Genomic DNA, 23,089 nt, shown 5'->3' on the forward strand with positions numbered 1-23,089 from the left:
TTGAACTTGAGATGTCTAATGTCAGGATCTGGCATCGCAGTGCCGCGCTCCAAATTCGCCGAAGCATAGTGTATATTGTGTGGTTCAGAGACATCAATAAACGTTAATGTACATTGCCACCGGTCGGCTCTGACCTGTGCCCACGCCAGCAATGTATCAGACGAGTGAAATCAATTATTCGTCTCTCCTTTAAGTCTTCATAGCTCTTAATCTCTTCCCAACGTGCCTCCTTCCGCGCCATGTCTAAAGAATATGTTGTGTTCAAAAATTAACGCCTTAAGTATCCAACATTAATGTCTTAGGGCTTAGGACACGTACTGTATCTCGCACTATAGGGAAACGCAATCCGACAGATGAGCGGGGCCTACTTTAACTTGAAGTATGTTGCTTTGCAGGTCACGTCCGCCTGCGCTGCCCCTCCATGAGACCGCGCAGTGTTGTGAAAGCTGAAGCGCGCAGCTGTGAAACTGCAGGAGGAGCTCGTACTACAGAAATGCGGCAAATGGACAGATCGGTGCGTACAGTGTACTGTGCTTCCGATTACGCTAACCTCGCGACGCTTGTGATTGCGGAGGCCGATGTTACGCGCAGCACTCTGAAGAATGCTTTTGACGAAACCCGTTACTGAAAGGCAGCTGTGCAAACAATTTAATTGATTAAACTCTGGAGTTTCACGTGCCAAAACCAGGATATAATTTACAAAATTAATTAAACTTTCGGGTTTTGCGTGCCAGAACCACCTTCCGATTACGAGGCACGCCTTAGTAGAGGACTCCGGAAATTTTTCACCATCTGGGGTTCTTTAACGTGCTTCTAAATACACGGGTGTTTTCGCAATTCGCCCCCATCGAAATGCGGCCGCCGTGGCCGGGATTCAATCCTGCGACCTCGTGCTCAGCAGCCTAACACCATAGCCACTGAGCAACCACGGCGGGTCCCGATATGATTGCGAGGCACGCCGTAGTGGAAGACTCAACAAATACATGAGCAGGAACGAAAAAGGACAACGCAATTACGTCACCCTTTCCGTCCCCACAAGTGTTCGCGTTGGCACGCCTGCCCTTTCTGCAACACAAATATTTTTCATTCGTTTTAAACTTTTGAGAAGCTGTAAAGCGTCGATGATGCATACCGATATTCTATAGTACTACCAAGCTTATCACCATTCTTCGCACCTTTAACAATATTGCACGGCTTTCATGTAGCCGTCTCTGAACGCGTCTTCTATCGTGAGTTCACTCACACCGGCAGTTCTCGTGCATTCAACCGCAACCGTTCTACAATTCCGTGCGATGCCGATCGCGGTCAGCCAGTCGTTACAAATGCCACATCTCTTAGCTGAATGCTTACAGTTTGTGTCAAAAATATTATAGCCTTCGAGATGGGACAGTGCACAAACGACGATAAAAATCTCGGAGTCACTGGTATAAAGGAATACAAGCATACCTGGGTTCGACAATGTGGCGAGTCGGTAAAACGTGTCCGCAAAAACAAAGACAAAAACACAAAGGAAGCGCACCCTTGGTGATCTCCTCTCTGAAGGCGAGCACGAAGAGCAGCATTCCGATAAAGACCAGCATGATGGCAGCCGATAAGACGAAGATGCACATCTCGAACACGCGCCTGCGCATCTCCGCTGACGCCCTGCAAAGAGCGCGACGCACACCCGGGGGTCGAGATGAGAGCCGAACAACTTCACAACGAGAAGCATAACACACTTAGAAAAATTGTTTGCTGGCGGAATAGACGGAATACATAGGTGGAATACATTTTGAACGTGTTTTTGACTTCGGAAATCCCCTGCGCTGTGCCTTGCGAATACTGACGGCGTCGTTAGTACTGAGGCGGCGCTCACCATGATGTCGACGTCTGAGAGCGCTAAATTTCAGCGTACACACTAGCCTCTCGTTCTCGGCTAGTAACTGTCTGGCGTGATTTCCCTTCCGTGCGCACGACGTCTCAGCGAAGCGATGAGCGTCCCGTCAAGTGCTTAGTCAACCAACGCACGCTGAAAGCGTTATTCGCGAATGTCATCCGTCAGGAATACAGCTCGTGTAGTGAGGCGAGGCGGAGGGCTTGCTGTCTTCTGGCTGTACGCATTAAATGTTTTCCAGATTTGCTGACCACCAGCGTTTATAACAAAATATTCTAATGCCCTCCCAAACACAAACAAGGTCCTGCGAAAATACCACTCAATATTATCAAGTAACGAGCGTCTGAGAAAAGCGTCCCCGGTGGTACCAAAGGTGACCTATCGCCGCAACAGAAACTTGAAAGACATGTTAGTGGGCGCAAGAGTCAGCCAACATCGTTCCCCCGTAGTAAAAGCATGTTGTCGCCTCAGGTGCAAAACCTGAACGCAGCTTCAAAGTGACATTAAAATTATGCGCACCCCAGATAGTTGTACGCACGAAGTGAAAACTAGCTTTCATCATCATCAGCAGCAGCAGCAGCAGCAGCAGCAGCAGCAGCAGCAGCAGCAGCAGCAGCAGCAGCAGCAGCAGCAGCAGCAGCAGCAGCAGCAGCAGCAGCAGCAGCAGCAGCAGCAGCAGCAGCAGCAGCAGCAGCAGCAGCAGCAGCAGCAGCAGCAGCAGCAGCCTGATTACGTCCACTGCAGGGCAAAGGCCTCTCCCATACTTATCCAACTACCCCGGTCATGTACTAATTGTGGCCATGTTGTCCCTGCAAACTTTTTAATCTCATCCGCCCATATAACTTTCTTCCGCCCTCTGCTACGCTTCCCTTCCCTTGGAATCCATTCCGTAACTCTTAATGACTATCGGTTATCTTCCCTCCTCATTACGTGTCCTGCCCATGCCCCCCATTTCTTTTTCTTGATTTGAACTAAGATATCATTAACTCGCGTTTGTTCCCTCTGCCAATCTGCTCTTTTCTTATCCCTTAACGTTACACCTATCATTCTTCTTTCCATAGCTCGTTGCGTCGTCCTTAACTTAAGTAGGACCCCTTTCGTAAGCCTCCAGGTTTCTGCCCCGTACGTGAGTACTGGTAAGACACAGCTGTTATAAACTTTTCTCTTGAGGGATAATGGCAACCTGCTGTTCATGATCTGAGAATGCCTGCCAAACGCACCCAGCCCATTCTTATTCTTCTGATTATTTCAGTCTCATGATCCGGATCCGCAGTCACTACCTGTCCTAAGTAGATCCTAAGTACCACTTCCAGTGCCTCACTACCTATCGTAATTTGCTGTTTTCTTCCGAGACTGTTAAACATTACTTTAATTTTCTGCAGATTAATTTTTAGACCCACCCTTCGGCTTTGCCTCTCCAGGTCAGTTAGCATGCATTGCAGTTGGTCCCCTGAGTTACTAAGCAAGGTAATATCATCAGAAAACTAGCTTTACTTCCACTAGTTCCGATGTGATTTATATGCTTGAATGTTCCTTCTGTAAGGAGCAATATATCGGTGAAACGGGACAACCAAGGAATGTCAAGTTAAAGAGACAGTGCGTGGTAACAGCTAAAAAGCTTCCCAAAGCCGTCGTCGAGCATTTCAACCAGCCAGGTCATACCTTTGATGAACTCTACATCCTACAGTCAAATTTCCATTCTGCGCGTGACAGAAAGACAGAGAATCATACCTCATCCATAAGTTCCAAACACTGCAATTAATAGGCGTAAGCGTTTCAAAGCGAGCTTTAGAATCTGTTCGCTACGCTGAATTTCAAGCTATAAGCAACAGCACTTCGTTAATTTTCATTGGTTGCTTAGTATTTTATTTTATATTATTTCCTCCCTTTCTTTTCTTCTTATATATATATATATATATATATATATTGCGTTTTAGTATCTTTTTTTTGTTTACGAGCACCCTTTTCTGCCGCTTCCTTTATTCTCTCTTGCAGAGAGACGATAGCCCACTGACCTGCAGCGGAGTGGACAATCCTCCCTCCCCCTCCGTCGTCCGGTGACACGGCCGGTGACACGTCAATCGGATGACACACGGTGCTGAATCACATTCCTCCACCGACGTTGATTAGCACAACTCTCCTTTCAATTCTACGCCCTCGCCGCTAACACACCGTCGGTCATTGCCCCGCCCACCTACCTTACCCCCTCTCACCTTTAGAAGAGCCCTACCTATATATACCGTGCAGAGGAAAGCATATGTCACCTTGAAAAAGACTAGTCCGCTTGTCGAAACGGTGGCTCCCGCTTTTACCGTGTTCTCGTTTTGCGCATCGTCCAGCTTTGCAGAAAGTTTGCGTCAGTTAATGAGGAACCAAACTCGCAAATCCGTTTGCACGAAATGACAGTTCATGTATTGCCAGCTGTTTGTTCGTTGCCGTATTGATTGATTGATTGATTGATTGATTGATTGATTGATTGATTGATTGATTGATTGATTGATTGATTGATTGATTGATTGATTGATTGATTGATTGATTGCATTTTGCATCCCAAAACAAGACTTGATGTGCTACGAGAACAGCCACAGCGTAGGACTCCTGTGTCATTTCCAACACCCGGGGCTGTTAAAATTACTTTAAAATTGCGCTATAAGGAAGTCTTGTCCTTTTTCCCCTTAAAAAAGCGGCCGCTGTGGTTGAAAATCGAACCCACAGCTATGTCAGCTTTTCGATGCGATGAAAGGAGCATCATTCAAAGCGCTGAAAGGGAATAGATGTCGAGAGCAATGCCCTTCGTTCGCTATTTTCGTCCCCTTCCTGGAGGTAAAAGGAAAAGAAGAGACAAATAACAAGACGCGACTTAACCCCTTAACGACGTGCTGTAGCACTGGCGACACCCGCGCAGTTATTAGCTTAGGCATGGCTTAGGAACGATCGAACTTCGTAGTGGTATGAAACATGTGGAAAGCCTGTCGCAAAAATAATTTTTGTGAGCGTAAATTGTTTTGCAGGGGCGGAGATGAATTCGCAGTAAACTAAGCGCTTCCCGCTTTGTGGCGTGCTCCTGTGTTGATTGAATGCCAACGTTTAACAGCCCAAACCAACGCAGCGGCGATGAGGGGCAGCATAGTTAAAGTCTGGGGTTTTACGTGCCATAAGCAGGATATGATTATGAGGCATCCGTTATGGGGAACCCTGGATTACTGCTGACCACCTGGGGTTCACTAACGTGCATGCTATGTTCTGTATACGGTAGTTTATGCATTTCACCCCCATCGAAATATGGCTTCACCAGTCGGGATTTGATCACCTGCTTATCAGCGCAACGCGATAGCTACTGAGCTACCGTGGCGGGTGAGGGACTACGTAGCTGTTTAATTTTGACCACCTGCGGTTACTCAACAAATTCCCCCATGTGAACGCGGCCACCACGACGAAATGCAAAAAGGCTCGCGCACTTTTATTCATGTGCACCTTAAAAATTGGTCCAGAGCTTTCCACTACATGCAATGTCCCTCATGACACAACCGCGCAGTTTCTGGATGCAATGCAATGTATTTATTAATATTTAAGCACCGCCGCCAGGATTACTCCAAGGGCGGCGATAAGCTCTTTAAGGCCAGCTGTAGTAAGCTTTAGCTCCGGATAAATTTCCCATAGACAGGTGCTATACGAATACCATCGGAGAAATCATGACGACACTGTGGGACGCACATAACTGTCTTTTTTTTTTTTTTTACTGCGAAGCATTCTGTGTCTCATTCCAGGCACCTTGCAGTACATAGGTAGGTCGACCCAGTTTCGCCTCGTTTCCGGCCACTTCAAATGAAACAGAATGCGATGGCGCAAGTGAATCTCTGTCAGCCCCAATGATCTAACCATTAGGCTGCGATTTTGTTTTTCAGTAATGCACACATACATCTCTTGTGCCGAAACCAACTCTGAGGTGTCTGGTGCGTGCGTGGCAGTTTTTCGAATTGTTTTTCCTCGTGACAGCACGCGCATTGGAACGCCCTGCTAGAACTGCACCGCCTTCGGAATCGGCCCGCGCTGCCCACTACTTTCCTCGTAGCAGCTTGCGCAATGTAGAAGTTGCGCGACGTTGTACCGCCTTCCTGATCGATCCAAGTCAACTAGGCTTCTTTTTTTTTTTTTGCTGAAGTTCAAGTGCTCCCCATCGCCGTTTTAAATTAAACACCTGTCGTAGACACAAGTACGTGCATGAAATTGTATAACGCAGTTGCAGTTGACGTCACAATCAGCGTTTCTCTCGCTAACGGCCGTTGAATAGCTATTGTAGAGCCGAACAAACGTTTGTCGTAAACTCGCGTTCGATTTTCGATGGCGACTTTCTTGAATTACGTGCGATGTTCACGATTAAGATTTAGAACAAAAAGTGGCTGCATTAATATGTGCCTGATTCCAAATTCGACAATCAAACATCTGCCCCGAAGGGTATAAAAATAAAACTTCAAAAATGTCTTTGGCAATCAGTGGTCTGAAACTCCCGTTTTTAGCGGCGACCTATGCTCGTCTCGCCTAGGAACTCCTCTACAACAACGCCTCGTTCTGTACGCTCATACATTCTTTTAGTTTAAAAATGTGCATAATCTAAGAAAACAAACAATAACACCCCGTATGACGCAGATTCCTACATAACAAGGCGTCCTGAAATGTTCAGCGAGCCACAGTCGCAATGAGTAAGCTATCCTCTCTTTCTGAGACCAGCGGGTGGTTGTTCCTGATTGACTGTTCTTTTCTTTTTTTGGTAATAACTTTATTTATTCATAGTGTTTTTTTTTTCTGCTGCACCGGGTTGAGTTGATGACGCGGCACACAAAGCAGCACCGGCGAACACGGCCACTGAACCGTTTCGAGGGCTCCAGTGGCCCTGCGGGCAACGGCACGCCACCGTATTCGGATGCGACAAACGAATTCGCCCACGTGGCGCTGTATACTCACTGCGCCACCACGACTTTCTCTTCCTGCTCTTCAGCCGCTGGCGAGACACCGCCAAGGGGCGCGGGACTAGCGGAACCGCTTCTCGGGCTGTTCACACCGCTTAACTCGAGGGGACTGGCGGCACCGCCAATGCCCGCGGGGCTAACAGCGCCGCCGGTGCGCCGCTGTCTCAGCTGCTGGTCCCTGCGCAAGGCAACGCTGGCGTGACGACACAGGCTCATCGCGTTTGACGTGACCTCCGAGGTCGCACTGGCGCACAGCACCGGTGCAAGCTCGGACGCCACGCGCTTCGTCTGGAGAGGAGGAAAGCGGAGCGAGGGGAGCGCTGCCGGCTGTTTCCTCTGTGCGGAGGGAGAATGGGGACTGGCGGCGGCACGCTGTGCGGGGATAGAAAAGCAGCTAAACTGTGAGCACATTCAAGATTTATTTTACCTCGAAGCTGTTGAAGGGATTTTCGCAGGCGTTTCCGCGCGGCAGAAAAGACAGGCGTGCTCGGTATGAGCCAGCAAGGCAACCTGCGCCATAGTTCCGAATTCTTGCATTGAACCGCAATTATCAATCATTCTAAAATAAAGGTTACCTTGTGCGTTTATCATTCATACAGACTAATATGCACTACATTCTTTCTTTTTTCTTTTTTGCCAGTAATCTGAAATTCTCGCTCTTCATACGTCGCCCGTTCTAGCCGGCTCTGAGTTCGAGGTCAGCTATAGGAGTCTCTAGGGCTGCGGCGGTGGAACGAAATTGACGTCGCGGACATCATCGAATTTCATTCGAAAATGCTACGAACGTTACATGGCTGTATAATGCTGTATGTGATTGTGCATAATTGTATACGTGCTGATAAAACGTCGGGAACGAGAGTATGTAAATTGTAAATATGCTATGGGACGTAATAAGGTTCCTGTTTGACCAGCCACCAGCGCAGACCCCCGCGTATAAGGCCCGAAGCGGGCGCAAGACCAAGCGTCAGTGAGAACAAGCAAGCGGCGTCGATGATGAACCACCACTAGACTCTCTCTCTCCCGCTCTCTCTCTCTTTTCTTTTCTTTCTTTTCTTTAAGCAGCGCGCGCAACGCCGTGGAGGCTAGAGAGACTTTCTACAGTAACTGCATTCGCATCAACGAATGCTTCGGTTTTCTTGCCAGCAATTGATGAAACGGTCTTTATTGAAATTCAGTATTAAGTAAAGGAAAATAATTTTTGAAGAGAACGAAACTGGGGCGCTATAACGTAAAACTGTTCCGAGCTTTTCTATTCCAATTTTGCAATCAGCCTTCCGCGATTGGTCAAAAACTTTTTGTGCCACCCCCCTTTCACCTGTCTGTCACGCGACGTCACGAAAACCGCGATAGCTCCCCATCTGATATAACGTGTACACCGAACAAAAGAAAAACAGTTATTTCTGATTCGACGCCTCTTTGCCATTAGCCCTCTGCCATTGGTCAAATGTTTTTGGGCTGCACCCACTTCACCTGCCTCTCACGCGACGTCACAAAAACGCAAAAACTCACCGTGTCAAAAAGACGTGCACGCGATAAAGATTCATTAATATGCCGAACAAAACCGAATTTTCTTCTGAATAGCCGCAGGCTGCCCCGTTCCGAAAGGAATAAAAGATGGCTGCCGCCGATCGCTCAGGCACCGGCTGCTCGCACCTGTCGAAGAGCATGGGTTTATCTGCGTGTAATACAGCTTTCTACGTGGCCGTGTAACATTTTGGAGCACTTTCGGCCCGTTTACGACCTCGTTCTGCCAACTCTCCTTTGCTGAGGATCCGTTTTCGCGTCATTCTTATGCTTCCTTTGCATGCCGCCGCGATTGCCGACGAGTCACCGCAAGCTAAGTAAGGGAAAGCGGACCAATTGCAGACGCCGGTACCACCCTCTTCATCCGGTTATCGATTTTCAATGCAGTGGCTCGGCCTTATCGAATCCCTCTCCACTTGAGCGTGCTCCTCGCCTCTTGTGAGCCAATTAGATAAGACAAGCCGCTCAGTGTAGGCAATGTTATTCGTTTTTCAAGCAAACAAAAGTGACCTCCTATGAACGAGGAGAGCGTTTGATTGGTCTGTTCAGAGAACCCGGCGCGTGACCGCCCGATGCTTGCGTCCGCGGTTACGCAAATTTGACGTCAGAAGATTGGAATAAAAACACATTGGAATAGTTTTACGTTATAGGGCCCCTGTATTTGTACGGCAAATACCTTGTTTTAGGTGAATTTGCGTTTTATTGTTTTTTCTTTTTCGTGTTTCTAATTCCAGCTCGTCGCAGCAGCCTCACGTGCACGCTCGCGCGCCTGACAGAGACGGACAGAGGAAAACTTTATAAAAGAAACCCGGTTCGGGTTCGCCCCCTTTGCTGTAGTTGTCTGCCAAGCCGAGCTTTGTGATCAGCTAGATCAAGGCTTGTACGTGGTCGGGAGAGGAGTGTGCCAACCCCTCCTCAAATGTCGAAGATCGGGTGGGTGCGAGTTTGGCAAGGCTCTCTTGAATAGCGGGACGGCTCCCCGGATAACCCCGCAGAATGAGCACATTATTGGGCATGCTGCCACATGCCATACAAGCAGATTTTCCAGACAAACCCTGTAGGTAGGGTTGGAAGTGTGGGGACAAGAGAGAGTATGTCTGCGCATCCCTCCATAGTACCGCCTCTCTTCGCTTCCCTTGTCTGTCTGCTTGTGAATACTTCATGCAGTTGTCGCGTAATTCTTCAAGTTTCTTGCGTCTCTCCGCCATCGCGAGTGCGTATTGCTCATTCATATTCAGGGGATCAGGCCACTACAGCGGAGGGCCCGGGAAATGAGCGTGGAATGTGTCATGTGCCGCTTCGTTCCTTCTGATCCCTGTGTGGCCCGGGATCCACTGAATCCATACTCTAATCTTAGAGTATGCGTTGAGGTGCGTTGTTAACGCTGTGTATAGTGCCACGACAATGTGTCTGGCTGCGAGTGCCCTGCATGCAGCCTGGTTATCTGTACGAATGAGCAGATTTCGTTCGTGGGGGTTTGGCATGGTGGCGGCCTCCACGACAGCTGAAGTCCCGCTTGATGTTGTGATCCAATGTTGCAGTGTAGGCCCCGTAATATCGGCGTAGAGTCGGTTGCCAACCCGGTGCAAAAGCCTCGATTAATTGGAGAGGCGTCCGTGTGTAGGATCCTGATCTTGGTGTCGTTCCTGAGGTGTTGCGTTCCCCCCCCCCCTTCGTCACTGCCTGCGCCACTGGTTTCAAGTGAAAAGTTCAAGTTCATGACGCACCAGCGTCATGGTGAGCCTTCTGATTTGGTGCTCTTTCATGCCACTCACCCTACATACTGCTTTGTAAGTAGCCTCTTGACTTCGCGCAGCTGCTGAATTGTTTGCCGTACCCAAACGTCCATCTTACCATTGAAATGCTTTCTTCTATAGGAATAACATCTTGGTTCACTTGTAGTGTTATTAGTTTTCGTTCCTCTTCTGCCTGCTGTTCTCTTTGGTTGCCTACCACTATGTGCTCACACTTGGCATTGGACAGGACGAGGCCCTTTTCTTGGACGTACAGCGCCGTGACATTAATACCTGTTTGTAGTGCTTCTTGAATTCCAGCTGGAGATCCTCTGCTGGTCCCGAGCACGATATCGTCCATATATATTGTAAAGTGAAGGTCTTCTATGCGCCTCAAGAGAGTTGGCAGCTTACTTAGTGCTAGCGAGAATAGTGTGGGTGAGAGAATCGACGCTTGGGATACACCTGTTGTCAGGTGCCTTTTTTTCGACTCTTCTTCGTTTACCTTCACGGTAGCTATGCGGTTTGTAAGAAAGTCCTTAAGGCAGTTATGAAGTTTTCGACGTGGTTGCATGGTTTGCAGACCTTCGGGCATCGATTCGAGGGTAACGTTATCAAATGCTGCTTCGATGTCTTATCATTACGGCTCTGAGTTGGCTGCTGCTCTGTGCTTTATATACTTCGTGTATGGCAAGCACTGCATCCTGTGTGTGCATGTGCTTTCAAAAACCAATGACCCAAATATCGACGAAAGCACAAAATTCCTGCTGTCATGGAAGTCGTGTGAGGGTCAATCGTTCTATAATCTTGCCCGGGCACGATGTTAAAGAAATGTATCGCAGGCGGGTAATGGCGCTTGGGGTCTTATTGGGCTTTGGTATCGGGATCGCAGTAGCTAATTTACAGGTCTCCAGTATGTCACCACTTTTTCCTAAGCTTGGTTGATGGTACGAAGAAGCAGGTCCAGTTGTGTGCTTGGCATGTAGCGCGGCATCTTGTTTGTAATGCCGTTCGGTCAGGATTTCGTATGTCTTTTGCTTGCATTGATGGCTACTTTAAGCCCTTCCATTGTAAATGGCTGGTTTGCAGCTGCCTCGCCGCTATCTAGTGTGCATTATAGTTGTCGCTGATCCTTCTCTAAGGTCGCCGAGGGGAAGGAATGGTTAGGTATTATTTCCGCAGATCGTACGCTCCAATTTCCTGCCTCCGTTGGATTGCTTCCAGGTGTTTGTTTTTTTCTCTCTCCTGGTTTGCCCAAGAAGAGCCCGAAATTGCGACCAGGTTCGAATTGTGTGCATATAGTTTCCGGCTTACTCGCACATATACATCCAGTTGTCTGTTGCGAGTTTGCCGGCGTATTATTGCGCCTCCTTGATGATGCTATCTATGCGAGCTGCAGGCGCTTGTTAAGTTCGTTCTTTCTCCATTTTCTGAGTAGCTTGCGCCTATAGTTCCTTACCGTAAGTACGAGTTTGTATATTTCCCGGTTGTCTTCAGTTCGTTTTATGGTCTTGGTGTGCGGTGCTTAGTATTTTCGCCCATTCTTCCGGGTTATCGGTGTGTTCCCCTTCAAGATTCCTGAAAGCATCCCAATCTGTGATCTGCGTAGCTGTAGGGCGATTTTTTTTTTGTCGCAAGTTGATTCTGCGCCGCGGGAATGACTATCCTTATGATGCAGTGATCCCTACCTAACGTTACCCCGGTGTTTTTCTACTCCACTTCCTTAGCTGTTCATCCGCACGTCAGGTGTGGGTTTCTGTCCTTTTCCACTGAGCTTCCGATAGAAATGGGAGTTTCTATGTCATTCAGAAGCGTTAGGTGGGCATGGCTTGCATTTTATAGAAGCTACCTTCCATGAGGTGCACTATGATTGTAGTCCCACGCCTAGCAATGCCTGTTGAACTCGATCACCCATAACAAGTCCTTCTTGCTATGCTTTTTGAGCAAGGTCGCCCATACTTTGTGAAAAGTCCCTGTTTTAAGCGTGCAGTACGTGTTAATAATGGTCACTTCGTATCGTTTGAAGAAGCTGCATTTAAGTAATCCGCTTTCCTCTTCCCCATTGTTCATATAGCTGAGGTCCTCCTGCACGTCCGTTTGTTGGTCCACCACCAGTGCCATCGTAACTAATGTGTTCATCATCACTTCGCTTTCAGGTACGGTGTGTAATGCTTGGATTGTGGTAGGCCGCGTAGCCCGGCAGAGAGGTCGGCGCATTGGTATCCTGAAGAGTCATTACGTCCGGCTTATGAGCAGTGTGTGTTATGCATTCTATTTGAGAATGTCTTTATACGGTGTATTCCTCTACATTTCCATTTCAATATAGTAACCGCTGTTTCGCGTCGTGAGTGCTGTGATTAGTCTGCATAACTGCTAGCGTGGCCCTGTTTACAGGGGTGCGCGTCCTCCCTTTCAGGATGTCATTTTCTAAAGGTTTGTTGCAATGTTTCCACGCTTTGTCTTAAGGCAGCAAGTTGTTGTGTAATGGCAACGAGTTGTTTCTGTATTTCCACTAATATTCTGTCACGTTCTACATCCTTTCTCAGCTCTACTTGTTATTTTCGTATTTTTGCTATTGCTTTGAGAACTGCCACTCCTCAGTGCGAGGAGGGGTAGTTGGCGGACTTACCTCTGCCCATGGCCTCCATTTTCCCTTGCCTTCTGTAGCGCCTTATTGTTGAGGTATCTTTTTTGCCTTATTCTTGGCGTTGTGCCCTTGTGTAGTTGTCACCTACTGAGATCAGGTAGGCTGCCATAGTTTTCGATCCATTTAAGCACGTTCTCTGGTGCCGGTTCCCTGAGGCAGTCGGAGCGATCCTGTTCCTTCAGTGTAGGGTGGTTGGTGTCGCTTCTCGGTGGTGGCCTGTTGTGTTATGCTTTCGGAGGTCGATTGTTTGGTGTTTTCTTTCCTAGACGTTTGTCGCTTGCGTTTTTCGATTGCCAGTCTGCCCATGCGGTCTGCTTCTCTTAGCGCGCAGCTCCTAGGCGCTCATTCCTGTAGCAAGCGTCGGCGATGTAGCGGAGCGAACAAGCACAGCGAAAGATAAAAAGCGAACGCGAAGCGGCAGATGAAAGACGCCAGCCGCGAATGGCGGAGACCAATGTGAGCGGCCCCTCCAGTGACGTACGCGCGGGAAACTGTTGTCATGCGGGCCCACCCGACCACTCGATGCATACTCGTATCTGCGGCGCTATAACGTAAAACTATTCCAAACTGTTCTATTCCAATTCTGCAAGCAGCCCACCGCGAATGGTCAAAAACTTTTGGACCACCCCCTTCACCTGTCTGTCACGCAAGGTCACGAAAACCAAGATAGGGCCCCTTCTGATACGACGTGTTGACGATGTTGAGATATGACGCTGATTATGCCTAATTTGACCGTACAAAAGAAAATAGTTATTTCTGATTCGACGCCTTTTTGCCAATAGCTCTCTGCTATTGGTCAAAAAGTTTTCGGGCTGCACCCACTTCACCTGCCTCTCACGCGACGTCACAAAACCGCTAAAATTTTCCGCGTCAAAGTGACGCGCGCGCGCTAAAGGTGCATTAATATGCCGAACAAAACTGAATTTTCTTCTCCATAGCCGCAGGCTGCCCCGTTCCGAAAGGAATAAAAGATGGCTGCCACCGAATGCTCTGGCCCTGGCTACTCGCCCTTGCCGGAGTGCATGGGTTTATATGCGTGAAATAAACCTTTTTACGTGGCCGTGTAACGTTTTCGAGAACTTTCGGCACGTTTACGACCTCATTCTGCCAACTATTCCTTGCTGAGGATCCCTTTTAGCGTCATTCTTAATATTCCGTTGCATTCCACCTCGATTGTCGACGAGCCACCGCAAGCTAAGTAAGAGAAAGCGGACCAATCGCAGACGCTGGCGCGGCCCTCTTCATCCGGTTATCGATATTCAGTGCAGTGGCTTGGCCCCATCGAAGCCTCTCTACTTGAGCATGCTCCTCGCGTCTTGTGAGCCAATTAGGTAAGACAAGCCGCTCAGTACAGGTACTTATTCGTTTTTCAAGCAAACAAAATTGACCTCCCATGAACGAGGGGAGCATTTGATTGGTTTGTTCAGACAACCCTGCGGGTTACCGCCCGATGCTTGCGTCGGCGGTTACGCAAATTTGACATCAGCAGATTGGAATAAAAACATATTGGAAAAGTTTTACGTTATACGGCCCCTGGTCTCAGCCGGACCGCCCGTTTCGTTCGATCGTCTGCTCGCGTTAGCTCTCGCTGTCGCGCTTGGTTGTTTTTTCTTGGTTCGGTCTCATTCGCGCTTGTTTCGATTGCCATGATATGCGATTGTTTTGTAATCTGAATCTATGCGCGACGCGAATTGTGTGGTAATTTCTGGAAGCCACGCGGTACCAGCGAATACATTGGAACCTTCGACGAGTCATGTATAAAAGCCAACGAGCTTGACCTGGAGATCAGATTTTCGACGATTGCCGACTCTGCTACATGTGTCTCTCAAATTATTTGCCTCTATATATCGCGAAATGAAAACGCGCACAGAGCTGCGCTCAAATTTCGCATTAGGAACTATCGTAATCATCAGCGATTTTTTTTTCTTCGAACGATCGAGATTCCTTGCCCCATGAGGTCCACCGCAGTTCGTACACTTCACAACGCACGTGTATAGTGTTCTGTCCAGTCTTTGGTCTGTTGGGAATGTAAGTCCGCATTGTGCACACCGCGCAAAATCACATGCATTATAGGGCAAACGTACGTCGGCTCGATGTGCAGTGGTGAGTCATTTCGTACACTAGACCACCTTGGGACGGAATGTTTTATTGACTGATGGTCCTAGTAGGACGCTATTGGATAGTTCTCAATCAGAAATAATTATCTTTCTTTTGTTTGGTTTAATAATGCCCAATCAGTTTGTACACGTCCTATTAAATGACGAGGAGCTTTCGCGGTTTTCCTGACGTCGTATGACAGAAAAGCGAAGTTGGGGTGGCCCGACAAAAATTTGACCACTCGCGGAAGGCTAACTGCAGAAATGGAATAGAAGAGCCTGGAATAGCTTTACCCTACAGCATCCCTGATCCCTTGACAGGGATTGGTATAGCTTTTAATCGAACCAGCCTTCTCGCTGCTAGGTGTTCCCGATCTTCGAGCGTTATGACTGTCAATTCGTCGTCCGGGTCTGCGAGTGAGAGTCCTTTAACTACACCCCTTGCATTGCCCGGTTCACGCACCAACCTGTTATTTCATGTTGTTCCCCTCCGAATTGCAACGTCTTGAGTGCGACGAGCTCCTGCGTAGCAGGTTCTCGCCGACTTTTCGCAACTGCAAGGTTCTGCAGCTGTGCGACTTCGGTAGTGACGTCCCAATCATCGGCTATCGTAAGTCCAGCTACTGCGGTGATGACAGCACTCACATGATAGGGCGTGGCTTGTGTTAAATTAAGTCCTCAGCCGGAGGCAAAATGACTGTCTTGGGCTTGGCGTGGCGCATCACGGTTGGGATAGAAATCAATTCATCCTCACTCTTCTGGTCGTGAAGTCCCATGGCTACCTCTTCGTTCAATGCGGCACAGGCATCCACTTGTGCAGCCGCCGGCGAGGCTCCGGCAGCTAGGGTTCGCGACTCCTTTCGCACGTATAACTCACCCCAAATTGCGGCCTGGAGTGTCGGAATGCTTCGAGTTGCTTTGTGCCGAAAATGGGGCACCGATGCTGTCGATACTTTTGGTGTTTCAGGCGATTTTCCACGGAGCCGTTCCGTCACGCGCTTTGTCGCCTCGCGCCGGCGTACGGCCTCTGCTTGCGTGTGCAAACACCGTTGGCGCGCAGCGAATCACACACGCGACGTGCGGAGTGATCTATTTTGGTGGCAGAACTGCTTGCGTATACAGCTTCCATGGCGTTGCACGCTAAATATGAAAAGGAAAAAAATTATGCGGTTTAACGTGCCAAAACCACTTTCTGATTATGAGGCACGCCGTAGTGAAGGACTCCGTAAATTTCGACCACCTGGGGTTCTTTAACGTGCACCTTAATCTGAGTACACGGGTGTTTTCGCATTTCGCCCCCATCGAAATGCGGTCGCCGTGACGGGGATTCGATCCCGCGACCTCGTGCTCAGCAGCCCAACACCATAGCCACTGAGCAACCACGGCGGGTAAATATGAAACGGAGCATACGAACAGCCAGCTAGACCCATGGTACTTCTGAAGGAGGTGAAAAGTTGCCTATATAGTTACACTCTCGTTGATGCACCAGTTCCGCAAATTCTCATAAATCTGAAAAAAAAACTGCAGGTTGTGCGAACAATCGGCAGATAGTGTACCAGGCGTACGTTCCCTCCCCCTCCGCACGTGCAGAGCAGCAAACTGGAGAATGTCTCGTTAACAGTACTGCATTTCCCTCCCGCCTCTCCCTGCCCTATAGCCATTAAGAATTCAGCTTCAGCCTGTAGGCAATGTTCCGACAGACGGATTTACCTGTCTTGAAGTCATCTAGCCGAAACGTTGGCACAAGCTTATCTTGTTCGCCCACTGTTGATCATTTCAAGTCTCCAGCTTCGCGCTGCCCTTCTTTCATAATTCAAAAAGCAGTAAGACACACTTCCACGTTAAAATATAGTATTTCAGTCACGTGCGGGCATAGGACTGATTTTCGGCCTTCCAAAAATATTTTGCTACAGTCAAGTCAACGAAACTACCTGCAACAGAGGCTGAAAGTGCATTGAGAAAGCTCGTGCGAATAAAATAAGCAGGATGGATTAAACGGTTCATCGCAATACTGGCACGAAAAAAGATTTTTCTTCTATGCCGGAGAAGACGTCTAATTTAGACCCATGTATTAGCGGCGCCGCGATGGCTACTTTGCATTTTTACTTGCGATAAAATAAAGTCAACATAAATTCCAGTCACGCACTTACTTTCGCACCGCGCGTGCGTTTCAGCTAATAGCACCAAGAGCAATCTGATTTTTCCGAAGCGGCTACGAAAAACATTTGCAATGAAAGTAAGCATCCTTGCACAAGAACACCTTGCGACTAATTCTTTCGTCAAGAAAACTGCTACTGAACGACAGGTGGCGAAATACGGCACAGTTAAATGCCGTTCATACCACGGCCGAAAGCTGCTTAGATGTCTGCACGACCCAGCATTACAGCCAAGCTGCAGGGTAGCTGCTGTGCGGGAACTCGGCTCCCTCGAGAGACTACAGCATCCTCATAATTACGATATTAGAGTGTGGCTCTAGGGTACGTAATCATTACACAAAGTCCATACATTAGTAAAGTAAGATCAGTTCAAATAAACGCTGTTTTTTGTTTTATCTGTCACCGCTATGACTGGAACTTCTCGTCTTCCTACCACCTAGCTTCATTAGGAGTCACCTCACTCTCCTTGCGGCGCTGAATATAAAGCCTAAAGCTTTCGTTCAACTTAGCTAACTAAAATCATTATGCTTCCCAAACAACTGTCTATTCTCGAAGGATATAAGCAACAAGAACTAGCCACAACCGTAATATTTCACTCTTTAAATATCGCCCTCAGTTATTCAAGCACAGTTTTTCTCCCCAGACCATCGAACTCTGGAACTGTTTGCCTGGCAAAACTCCATCCCTCCCTGTACAGGACCTTTTAAGTGTATTGAATAATGCTGCATTTGTTTATAGTACCTTTATGAAATGTACGCATGTCGTGTGTCTGCATCTTTTTTCCTTTTCTTCTATTTGTGCATTAGGTGTATATGCTTTAGTGTTTTTCTCCGTGTTTGTCTTATTTTCGTACCGCCCCATTGATGCGATAGCCTTGACGGACTGCAGTATCTTGAAATAAATAAATAAATAAATAAATAAATAAATAAATAAATAAATAAATAAATAAATAAATACCATTTTAATGAAAAACGCAAAACGTAGCGTAACTAATATACGATAGTTTTGCTATCAGCGTTAGCGCAGGCAGTATAGAGATGGCCAATTTCAGCGAGCGAAATGCGTGAATAAGCTTGCACACGCTATTATTGTAACTATACAGAAGCAAGCACCACTGCTATAGCAAGCTTTGTCTTGAGGAAACCTCTAAAGCTAACGCAAAAGTTTATACAGCATTTTCCCTGAAACTCGGCAGCAAAGGCATGGTGTGGTTAACGAACCGATGTCCTCTTTGTGCGTATGTGGGCACTAAGTGCCTCCTTTTGTGCGCTATAGTCGGCATGAAGATGTTTCATGTTGCCCGCGAGCATGTATATCGTGCATATGCTACCTAAATTGAGCGTAGCTGCGACTACCGCGAAGCCATTACGATAATAACGAGAAAGAGATGTTGAGGCTCACCCGTCGCCGGCGAATGCCGGGTTGTTCAGCTTTCCCGGTGGAGCCATAGTGGGCGGTCCGGAAAACAGGCTCTTGCGGGCCGCACTCGTTGCGACGCTCATAATTGGCCGGAAATTCTTTGGATTCTGTCCAAAACCGCAGATTAGATTCAGATTTCAAGGAAGAAGCTCCCTATCTATGCCGTACCTCTACGTAGAAGCAAGGGTGACATAATTTATCTTAGTACATCTGATGCACGAAAAAGAAAGACATGTTCCAGCGCTTGAGAAAAACGAAAGCAGGTACAGAGACACAACGACGACAGAAAAAATAGAACGCTGGATTTCAATTGAATTAACTTTGGAAAGAATGACAAGAAGTCACGTGGTTACAGATAAGGCAACATTTTGGCGCATGACTACAAAGGAGAGTAAGAAACTTAGGGTAACTTGACTAATACGGGTATCAATTCCCCAAAGCACGAAACCGTTTATCAAGATAATCGATTTCTTTCCTTTCTTTACCAAAGCAATAGAAAGAATGGTCACGCACTTGTCGGTCTCATTTGATATACAAAACGCTTCATGCACTGATCTGCGTTTTTTCATATTTGTATTTCCCAAGAACAGGTGCGTTAATTGTCAAATGGGGACGCACAATGGCATCTTCTGCAGTGGTTAGCAAGGCGGCCTGACCCTACCAAACCCCTCAAGAAAGTGGCCAGCAAGTGCGGCATTCCTGTGCTGCTTTCAGAACCGGACAGGCTAGCTCGTATGTGTTGTTGTGGAGCCGGGTCCATTCGGCCACGAAGGTTCCATGGATGGTGCCATGCTAGGTGCCAGGAGAGAGAAGGGTTTCGAGCGACGGTTAAGAGGGGTGACGTTGCTGTCTTGAAGCGAGCTGCCTTGAGTGAACGATGAGGCGTGATCAGCATCCGTGGCAGCCACATGTCTGCCGGTGAAGCATCCTTTGTTCTGAGGGATCGCCAGACACAACAGTGCCGAGCCATCAATGAGCGACAAGACAAAAGTGATGTCTGTGCGAAAAGCCACGCCACACGTATCATTGCGTGTAAAGCGGGCGTTGCTTATAAAATACCCCTGTCGTGTGGAAAGTGATAATGAGAAGTGTGATGGAGCACCATGTGCAAGTGCAGGCAAAATAGGAAAAGAAAGGGGGATTAAGGTAGGGAGGTTAACTAACGACGTGTCCGGTTGGCCACCCTACACTAAAGGCGGGGAGGAAGGAAGAATAGGTAAGAAAGAAAGACAATAAAAATATTTGGAGGACGCTTAAGCTTCGCCTTTAAGGGTGGAACTCGACAGCATTCAAAGACCCCTGGCTGCTTCTCACGCTTCCTGGGAACTGCAGCTTATGTATGCGTAATGTTTACGGGGAAAGCTCGCAGCGAACGCTATGCACAAAGGTGAGCTTTCTGGTGGAAACGTGGCCTCTTTCGTGGGTCGGTCCCGGAAATCGCACACAGCCGCGCAAAAAAGTTGCATCATTTTGAGGTTTATATTATAATGTCGCACTTTCATTATTTCAGTGTGAGCAGATTTAACTGAAAAGGCATGCGCTGTCGGTGTTCTTATTTTTAGACATATGTTTGTAGGCTGTGTCTCTCAAAATTCCGAGCACTAACTTTGTCAAGAATACAAGACATGGTAGGAGCAACTTTAGTGACAGAATGGTGTGGGAATATAGCCCGCGTAAACCGCATGTCATATGGAAAGGTGCGGCATATACATATAACCTAAATATGTACGGAAATTTTCGCTGACAGCACGCAAACGCCGGCTACGATACTTGCACCGGATTTCCTGCGACACGGGGGGGGGGGGGGGGGGGCTTAATCCTATTGGGTTAAAACAATATAATATAGAGACAGCCATTGTGTACACACTCGCAGAGGTATGTTCTCCAACAATCACAAGCGTTCGTGCAGTCCAGTTTGAACTGCAGGTGTTGCCTAAGATGGTATAGCAAGTTCCTTTTACGTGAAATGTGTCCCCAATAAATTAAAAATCTATACGCCCCAGTCTATTGTTTCCGAGAGTGAGTTTATGCCAGTACATGTAGAAACCGCTGGAGGCGAGTGCTTCTAAAGGCGCACTACAGTCGCGGCAACGCTTTTCGGCAGTGAAGGCAAAGCTCCAGGGGCGGAGCTTCTGCACGTGCGTCACTGCGCCAAGTACTCCGGCAGAGTATGAGATCGCTTTCGGTTTCTTGGAACAGACACTGGGTCAGCGCTGCTTCCACGTGCGACTGTTTCGCATGTGACCATACGCGTAAGAGGAAAGCAGAATATTAAGCCTAATCTAATATTCGGGGGTCCATTTTGTTTAATCTTGTTATTTTATATAAGCTGTTGATATTTTGCTTTGCCAGCTTAACCTAACGCGAATCAGGACGTGGGACATGTCTACAGAGTGCTCTTACTTGTGCGTGTTTTGCGTCTGTTGCTTTCCCTCCATTTCCACAGAATGTTGTCCGCGAGTATAGCGTAGTAACGCGCTTCCTGGATTTTCCTGTCGTGATTGATAGCTTCTCCGCAGTAACACAATTGATGAGGAGGTGCACGCTTTACAGGCTAAGTTCATAGCAGTGCTCAAACAGCGGTCTCCATTTCATTGGACCACGTAGTTTACAGATTCCCGTTTACCTCTGCGGGATCACACAGCGATGGGTGATACAAGCGAATGCCAAAAAATAAGATATCAATGTTCGTGCCAAGCCAGTTCAATCATATACAGTTTAACGCGACAGCATTATGGGCCCCGTGTCGCTGAAAATTCGGTGTCAGCGTCGTAGCCAGCGTTGGCGTACTGTGAGCGAAAATTGCGGTATATATTTGGGTACGTGTATATGACACGCCTTGCTATATGCCATGTGGTACATGTGGGTTATATTTCCACAGCATTGTATGGCTAACGTTGCTCATACCTTGTCTTAGATTCTCGACAAAGTTATTCCACGGAATATTGAGAAAGACAACCCAAAAACCAATGCCATGAAGAAAAACACCGACAGCGCATGTCTTTCATGTTAAATCTTTGCAGGCCAAAATATTAAAACATTAAATTGCGAAATAACAACAGAAACGATCTTTCTTTCTTTTTTTGGGGGGGGGGGGAGGGGGGGGGCTCGTAGGTGCGCGATCTCCGAGATCGGCCTACGCAAAAGGCCTCGTTTCTACCAGAAAGCTCGCCTTCGTGCATAACGTTCGATGCCAGCGTTTTCCGGTAAACATTACGGTAAACGGTTGCATAAGCTGCAGTTGCCAGGAAGCGCTAGAAGCAGTCAGGGATCTTTGAATGTTATCGCGTTCCACTCTTAAAGGGTCCCTGAACCACCCCTCGAGCTTGGTGAAATAACATAGTCAGCGGGTAGCATATGCTGCTGTGAATATCTAAGCCAAGTTTTGCTGTCGTGCGTGGTGCGTGGAGCTCGCAAGCGGAGCGCGAAGTCACCGTCCTCTCAAACACCCTCTTTTCAACAGAAGCCTTTCCCTCATTCATTTTTGGGTGCTTTACTTCATACCAAAGCGGATTCCCATCAGTGTTGCGGAGTCACTACTCCAGAATTAGAGTGAATCCGGAATCATTCCACATTTTCGCAACCCCGTAAAGGAATAGGAATGGAATTGCGTCTCTTTTCCGAAAATATAGGGCTTTTTCGTCTACGCGCTGTTTTTTGTCAAAATAGGGCGAATCCCTGACTGATTTTCATGCCACCCGGCAACTGCAGATTATGTAACCGCAACGTTTACCGGGAAACGCTGGCAGCGAACGCTATACACGAAGGCGAGCTTTCTGGTAGAAACGCTGCCTCTTGCGTGGGTCGATGTCCTGTCCGCACGTTTAATATTTCAGTATAAGAAGAGAACTGTCTTTGCCGGAGCGACGTCCAACAAAGGACAACAAAGGATGCGGTACGCCGTACGCGGACGTCGGATTTTTTGTGACACGGGGCCCTTAACGCTGTCGCGTTAAAAGAGGTTCAGGGCCCTTTTAAAGTCGAAGCTTGAGCGTCTTCCATTTTTTTCCACGAATCTGAACACGTGCGCCGCGTTTCTCCTGCTTCCTTTTTTACGTGTAGCCACTAACTACCTCGCGTAGGTGTTCGCAATGTTCAAGATTTTTCATCGCATTTGCCAGCCATATCGTTGAATATTGAACATTATAAGGATGACAGCGTTCATCCTCCAAAGCGTAAAACGAGCCGGAAATGTGCCCAAGCAACTATAGTATAAACCGTATTAGCACAACTGTAGCACGCACTTTTTTAAAATAAAAGTTGCGTTCAAATTTGCACGAGCGATGCAATCGTTCGCAATTCTACTCAAAATTCAAAAGGGAACCCATTTTTATTTTAAAAGAAGATCGACGCAAGGTAGCTAGCCACACTGCCATCGAACGAGTCGTCGGAAGAAAGCGACGCTCGGAGACATCGCAAGGTGGGCCCGTAGTGCGTGGATGCCCTGCTGTAGGCGGCCGTGCTCAAGTCTTCATGAAGTGTGGCCTTTCTAATTCATTAAATGGAACTGAGGATGACCTTTTCGGTCGGTAGACAGCGAAAAGGAGGTGCCGTCTGACTGTGGTATCGACTAGTCGCTAATGTTCCGCTGTGTGCGCGCCGGTGTACCTTCGTATGTTCCATGACATCGTTTCAATACAGTACGCGTCGACTCGGGTTTTGTTACCTTATGTG

The 23,089-nt window shown here is 47.8% G+C and overlaps 1 protein-coding gene across 1 annotated transcript in view; it reads right to left on the reverse strand.

Annotated features, from left to right (window-relative positions):
• The window catches only part of LOC142574786 (uncharacterized), a 128,932-nt gene extending 110,424 nt beyond the window's left edge, over nt 1-18,508 (reverse strand). The window contains exons 1-3 of the mRNA XM_075683800.1: nt 18,398-18,508; nt 6,836-7,018; nt 1,520-1,644 (exon numbers count right to left, since the gene is read on the reverse strand). Of these exons, the coding sequence (XP_075539915.1) occupies nt 1,520-1,644; nt 6,836-7,018; nt 18,398-18,498 (409 nt within the window). The 5' untranslated portion in view covers nt 18,499-18,508. The remainder of the gene's footprint in view (nt 1-1,519; nt 1,645-6,835; nt 7,019-18,397) is intronic.
• Nucleotides 18,509-23,089: the final 4,581 nt, after the last annotated feature.

Source organism: Dermacentor variabilis, chromosome 3, assembly GCF_050947875.1.
Source record: "Dermacentor variabilis isolate Ectoservices chromosome 3, ASM5094787v1, whole genome shotgun sequence".
NCBI lineage: Eukaryota > Metazoa > Arthropoda > Arachnida > Ixodida > Ixodidae > Dermacentor > Dermacentor variabilis.